The following is a 6910-nucleotide window of genomic DNA, read 5'->3' as shown; positions in this document are numbered from 1 at the left end:
TTTTGAGGTACACGTATATCATATATTTTTATTATTTTATTTTTTATAGTGAAAGTCAAATGAACTTATAATAAAAAGATGTGGTGAGGAGAATAATTGAAAGATATCATTATGTAAGTAATTAATCTTTAGAAATCTTTTCACGGTAAAAAGAACCTGTATAAATAAACTTAGATGAATATAATAGCTTTAGTGTGCATCAATTTATATGGTGATGAATAATTTTTACTTTATATTTTTGAGGTACTGGTTTCTAGATCTTTTCATATTTTGTTGAATTGATTTGGTGATTATATATTTTATTTATTTTTGAAGCAATATGTTAATTTATATGTCATTACATGAGAGATAACTAGTGACAATTAAGTTTCATTTGAGTATCTTAATTAAATGTGTAGTCATATAATGAATGTTAACACATTTGGGGTATTAGTGGTGTAAACCTTTTCATTTTATCTCTTGAAAGCTATAGTCATTTATATCAGATTTAGTGGAGACAATGTGAATTGATAACAATTATGAGTAATATAATGTTACTTTTTATTACAATATTTTACATAACATGAGATGTTATATAAATGCCATAAATTATGGTATTTAATATTGTGGATTTTTATTATATTAAAAGACAAATTTCATTAATGTTGTGTCACTACAATTTGTTGTGATGAAATTAATTTAAGATGAACTATTAATAATTATCGAAGAGTTTGTTGCCGGTTGATTATGAGGCTTAGTGGTTGAGAGTTGAGAGAAGCTTTTAATAAATATTTTGTTGAGAATATAAAATTAAGAAATGGGATATAACAATTGCTTAAAAATATTGAAAATCATTATGTGTAGTTTGTGATGGATTTGACCGATCCTTTGACTTTGAATCTCTAGGAAAGATATTATTTGCTAAACAGCGTGAGTTATTTATAAACATCAAGGGGAATGAGATTTTTATTAAAGTCATTTGAAACAAACCATCATGGTAACTCAACCTTTGTGATTGGAGATCCCATGAAGAAGGTTAATAGGAAAAACAAGTTATTTGTTAGTTTTGTTAGCACTAAAATTGATTTTAATCAATTTTTTTAATCTCTTCCTATGATGTGAGAAAGTGCTAAAGTTGCATTAATGAAAGAGTAATATTTATATTTGAATTTTATCTAATTATGAGAAAGCTTGATCTCTTACAGAGATTTTAATGGCTTTCATATCCCTTATGGGTGGTGTGTGAATTGCAACATACAAAATCATTTATATGAGTGTTAAGTGGGGCTGCTTGCATGGGATATTGGCGAAACCTATAGAACACTCATGAATAACTAACACGCACATGACCTGAAAGTGCAACACAACGATAATGATAAAGATTGTGAAGGTGTAGTATTAGGAAGATCATGTGGTATCCTAGGGGACTTGTGTGAGAGTCTGTGGATAAGTCTTTTAGGACAGTGTATTGCATACATCATGAGTTCAGATTAGTTCGTGTTCTTAACACATTGCACTTATCAAGAGCTCAAATCAGTTCGTGTTCTCAACATACATGGACAACAAATATTGATCTTGGTTGTTTTGGTTGATATGGCTAATAATGGTAATCCAGTGGTTGATTCGATTATGTTGAGGTCATATTTTTCTTGTTTTCTTTCACTATAAGAAAAATGCCAATTTTTGACAGAAACAAGTAAATTTCTGACGAATTTTTTTTTCTCGACGGATTTAAATTCGTTAGAAAAAGTGGCGTCGGAAAAAAATATTCGACAAAAATAATTTAATCCGTCAAAAATTTTTGACGGAAAATTCCGTAAAAAATTTCTGACAAAATTTTCGTTGGAAAATCTGTCGAAAATTTCCATCGAAAAATTTCGTCAGAAATTTTCGACGGATATTTTCATCAAAAAATTCCATCATAAATTATATATATATTTTTAATTTTAATAAATTTATTAATGAAACAGCCTTCATATTTGGCCTCTCAAGGATTCTATTTCACGACATTTCACTTTTTAGCGTGTTTTATCCTTACTCGCGCAATTTATGAGAAATTTTTCCAGAAGGTCACCCATTCCTATATTACTTTAGGCCAAACACGCTTAATTGTGAAGTTCTGATGAGTAAGTTACCGAAATGTATATGTATGTTGTCAGTATAACTTCTACAAATTAATTCATTTAAGTCATCCTCAAATAACAATCTCATACTTGTACTATAGTAATAATATATAATAATTTTATATTATGAATAATAATAATAATAATATATTTAATTATTTTTTATTTATATGTACTTATTTTTATAATTAACAATCTACTTATTTCTATTTAAAATTATAATTTAAATTATTTAATTTTATAATTTATAATGATAATATAATTTATAAAATTATAAATATTTATTTATTACATACTTATAAATTAAATTTTAACATTTTAAATAAATTATTAATTAATTTAATATATTTATTTACCTTAAATCAAACATATAAAATTCAAAAAATGTATTTATCCTTGTTTTATTTTCTAATTATCAACCATTAATAAAATACTAACTTAAAATATTATCTAATTATATCATAATATTCTCATATCAAACTTAAAACCAAATATTAGTTATACAAAAATATTAAGATCATATAGTAAATTGTCAATAAGATTTTAGTTATATAATTTAAAATAATTAATGTTTCAATTGTATTTTTAATTAGCAAATAATTTATTCCAAAACTAATTAATTTTTTATATATTAATTATTAGTAAAATTTAATAACTTTTAATTTAACATTTAATTGGATCGATAAAATTCAACACACACCATGAGTTATTGAGTAGAATAACTTTACCAAGAGTTATTTTATAAGTTATCTTAGAATTTATTATCATTATTTGCTTTATCAATTAATAACATTATATTTGTAATAAGATATCAAATAATTTACATCTATTATAAAATATTTAATTTTTTATAAAAAAAATAATTTTAATTATTTTTACCTGATTGATCCAATCCAATTTAACTTGTTTATGATCAAGTTGGATTAAAAATATATATATACAAACTCAACTTAATCCAATCCATTAAATTTTAATCGGATTGAATAACATTTATTTATACTCGACCCAACCCAACCCTTCCATTCCTACATCATTTATTTGACATGGAGCAAAACTCTCCCTAAAAAGAGTTACCCACGCTAGGCATCACCCATATTTCATTGATAACTTGTACCCTATCTTCTAAAAATAAACCCTCAAGGATTCAATGTGGAGTCCTATATTATCAAATTAAATCAGTCTCCATGTATTGAATAATCTCGTTTTGTTTGGGGTGAGTTTCAGAGGAGGGGTCAATATATCCAAAGCACTTGACAAGTGTTTGTACATAGGAAATTTCAAACAACAATCTTTCAACATATATACAACCAATAATTTGAAGCTTCCCTTGTGCATCGCATAGTAAAGTTACCCAAGATTCAAATCACAGGAAAATTACCTTATAAATTCAACATTGTTAAGTGTTGAACGCTATATTTTGGGTTCATTTGCTTTCCAAGAAGTCAACTCAGCTGGAATCACTTCTTCATTACAGGAGAGCACAGCTTGTGCCATCAAATTACCAAGCCAAGCATGGTATAACAATCCTCTTGAACCTAGCCCTCCAAATAACCAATACTTACAAGTATGGTTTCTGCCTATTACATCATTGATACAACCCAAAAGTGGAAGTGATCCAAGGGGCGTGAGTGGAGGCATTGCCCTCAGACCAGCTCTTGCACCAGTGAAAACCCAATCTTCTATTCCAGGATAAATGGTAGATGCCTTTGGCAAAAGCTGTAGAAAAGCTTTTGAAGCTTCATCGCTTGAAACATTTGGTGATGAATTTATGGATTTCCACTCCCAAGTTGAGCCCACATTCAGACTCCGGGGGCCCTGAACAGCAATCCATGCATCTGATAATATCGAGGGCCCACTCTCAGGATAACCTCTGTAAGAAAATGCCAGAAAAATCTCAAATAAATGGGATATGACATTGAAGCAATCTCTATGAGACATCATAATGCCAAACTATAGAATTTTAAGGTGGAAAGCATATGATTGAAAACTTACATCATATCGTCAGGCAATTCCAAGTGCACAATTACACCCCTACATGTCCTCAAAGGAAGCCTCCCTGAGATCTCGGGAAGCATGTTCACCTTGGCACCTAGGCATATGATGACTGCATCATATTCCCCTGAGACATTAAAGATATTATATCATAGTCTTGAACAATCGCATGTTCTGCCAAAGTTTGTTCATGACTTGCATGCTAAAGCTATCACAAAATAAGCAAACATACGGAAGCATTTATGAAAAACATTGAAATTTGAGAACCTTCATTTGTCCCATTTATACACTTGAAATAGATTAATCTTCTGACCAGTATGCAAAAAGGAATTTCATGGAACCAAGTCAGCCAAACAATGCCTTTTGTATGCAACAAAGGTACTACTAAATGAATTTATGAAAGAATCAAAAGTGAATAATTAAGTTAATTAAGATGCCATAATCTCCAGTCCAAGGAATGGTGGACCAACTAAAAATACAAAAAGAAATGCAATAATTTTACATTGCCTAAACTTGTTCAACCAAAAGAAATTAAAGAATAGCAATGCATTATTACCTTCAAACTCTGAAAGTCTATGAACAGATCTTTTATGTAAACTTAACTGTTTCTGTCCAGAACCAAGAATGGAGGATTCTTTCACCAAATTTTCACATCCTTGGAAAAGTGCCTAATAGAATTATTAAAATGAATTAAACTAACCTAGAGAAAGGAAAAAAAAAAAAAAAAGGAAGCAAAACATAAATATTATTTGATTAAACAATCAAGAAATTTTGTTAGTCATTCAAACCTGAAGATAATGTTGCGAATCAATATTTAGAGCTTCGGGCATATAGAAAGCTGTGTTTAATGGTAAACATACACCAGGTAAAAGACTTTGAGCTTTTTCATTATCAAGTGTCTCTACTCTACAGCTAGGAAGCGAAGTCTTGACATTCTAATCACATAAAAGAAGATTATCAGTACAAAACCCAAGTCTAAATATCTAAACCATTACTTCTGAAAACTATTAAATCATAGAGATTACATCATTCAATTTAATCACATTCTTCATATCTGTTGCCGGTCTTAAGATGCCCCTGAAGTTAGCTGATCATCAGCAATGTAAAGCAACTCTAAGATTCCAATTGAGAGTGTAAAATGAAAACAAAAAAAAAATAGTAACATGAAGTGTTCAAAAAAGATAAAACACTTTTCCAAGAGTTGGAACAGGAAAGGGGGAATCTTTTGTTTCTGAAAGGAAAACAAACTAAAGAACCTTTTGTGAGCTACAAAAGCCTTCATATCTTCAACAGATTCGTCAGTTCTGCAGTCCTTGGAGACACTAGCTTCTTCGGCAATTCTCAAAAGCTTCATGCTCTCTTTCCAACACCGAGCACCCTCCCACAGAAGCTTAACTACATTATCATTCACCCATCAAAAGATTCCATGGGAACATTAGGAAACCACAACACGGCATAAGACTTCAATAGAAAACAACAATCCACTATACCCACACTGCACAGTAGAACACAGTACAAGAAGAAAATGAGAAACCTTTGGGGGAATAAGGGTGAAGAAGACCTCCAGAAATTCCAGAAGCACCACCCCCAATGCCCACTTCATCATATATATCAATTCTTAGATTCAACTCCTTAGGACATTGCTGCAATGTTAATTTTCACCAAAAAAAAAAAAATGAATAAAGTCAGTTGCTGGAAGATAACCATATTAGGACCTGTTTAAGTAAATTTTTCTAGAAATACTTATTGGAAAAACAAAATAAATTTCACTATAATTTGAAACTAATTTATGCATAAGTTAAAAATAAAAGACTTTCATGGGTAAATTTATCCAAAAACACTTTAAAAAGGTTAAAAGAAAAATGAAAATAAATTTTCTTGTATGCTAAAACTATCTTATACATAAGTTAAAATTAAGAACTAATAAATGAGAACTTCAACATATAAGTTATAGTTGACGAAAAAGCTTATTTCATCTTTAATCCTTCTAAGTGATGATAAATATGCAAGCACACATTAATATTAGTATGAATTAAAAACAGAGAGAGAGTACCTTGAACAAATGCCAAACAACAGAAAGGCCAGCGAACCCAGCACCGAGCACTGCGCACCTGAGGCAATAAGCCAACATATTAAAGAGAGATGTGGGTGCGTGTGGCTATGAAAGAAAAAAGACAAGTGAAGCAAGAAGAACTCACCTGAGAGGGTGTTGAGTTAGAGAGCTATGGCACCGAACTGAAGAAGACGAAGAAGAAGGAGAAGGAGGAATGGAACAAACAATGTTGAGCGATGGAGATGTCGAACGCCATGGCAAAATCCTAGGATAAGGGTTCGGCCACAAATTGAGGCTCTTCATTACCCTGTCCCTGCGCGAGAGAGATGTATTGCTCAATTAAGATGCAAGTGTAACTGTGTAAGGGTAAAACACCGTTCGGTATAGGTGTGTTTTATTCGAAATGAAAATTTTAAAAATAATTCTAAAATGTTGTTTATTTTAATTTAAAATTAAAAAAGTGTTCAATTTAAATAATAATTAAGATTTTAACTTATACAATATACAAACATATTTATTATATACAATTAAAATTTATAGCAAATTATGTATATAATTATAATAAATCAAAATTAAATTAGATAATAAATTTTAAAAAATATCTATAAATTATCTAATTAAAGAAAAATTTTGAACACACTCTTGTGTAAGATAAAGATTCATGTTTAATATATAAGAGTTAATATTAATATATATTTGGTTGAGAAGTTCTAATAAAGAGGATTGGGTCGAGTGGTTTTAGTTGATGATCTTGGTCGAGAGG

General features: G+C 29.7%; 1 protein-coding gene across 2 annotated transcripts; it reads right to left on the bottom strand.

Annotated features, from left to right (window-relative positions):
• Positions 1-3264: 3264 nt before the first annotated feature.
• LOC109817890 (FAD-dependent oxidoreductase family protein) lies at positions 3265-6522 on the bottom strand. Of its 2 annotated transcripts, none has more exons than XM_020383239.3 (9): positions 6293-6522; positions 6148-6205; positions 5629-5737; positions 5351-5489; positions 5120-5171; positions 4883-5029; positions 4651-4762; positions 4095-4221; positions 3265-3972 (listed from the first exon to the last, which is right to left on the bottom strand). In XM_020383239.3, exons 1-9 carry the CDS (start codon positions 6448-6450, stop codon positions 3513-3515), a joined length of 1362 nt encoding a protein of 453 aa, XP_020238828.1. In that variant the 5' UTR covers positions 6451-6522; the 3' UTR covers positions 3265-3512. The 2 variants fall into 2 exon arrangements, with proteins under 2 accessions (XP_020238828.1, XP_029124551.1); XM_029268718.2 differs by having other exon boundaries at positions 5589-5737; positions 6293-6376.
• Positions 6523-6910: the final 388 nt, after the last annotated feature.

Source organism: Cajanus cajan, chromosome 2, assembly GCF_000230855.2.
Source record: "Cajanus cajan strain Asha chromosome 2, NIPB_CcT2T_4, whole genome shotgun sequence".
NCBI lineage: Eukaryota > Viridiplantae > Streptophyta > Magnoliopsida > Fabales > Fabaceae > Cajanus > Cajanus cajan.
This window is presented reverse-complemented; position numbering and strand designations above follow the sequence as displayed.

Bases quoted from the DNA above. Each gene is read 5' to 3' on its own strand.
- LOC109817890 (XM_020383239.3), bottom strand. From the start codon at position 6,450: ATGAAGAGCCTCAATTTGTGGCCGAACCCTTATCCTAGGATTTTGCCA. The intron at 5,738-6,147 runs GTACTCTCTCTC...TTAACATTGCAG, and splicing joins TTGTTTGGCATTTGTTCAAG to CAATGTCCTAAGGAGTTGAA. The intron at 5,030-5,119 runs GTAATCTCTATG...TTATGTGATTAG, and splicing joins ATGTGATTAAATTGAATGAT to AATGTCAAGACTTCGCTTCC.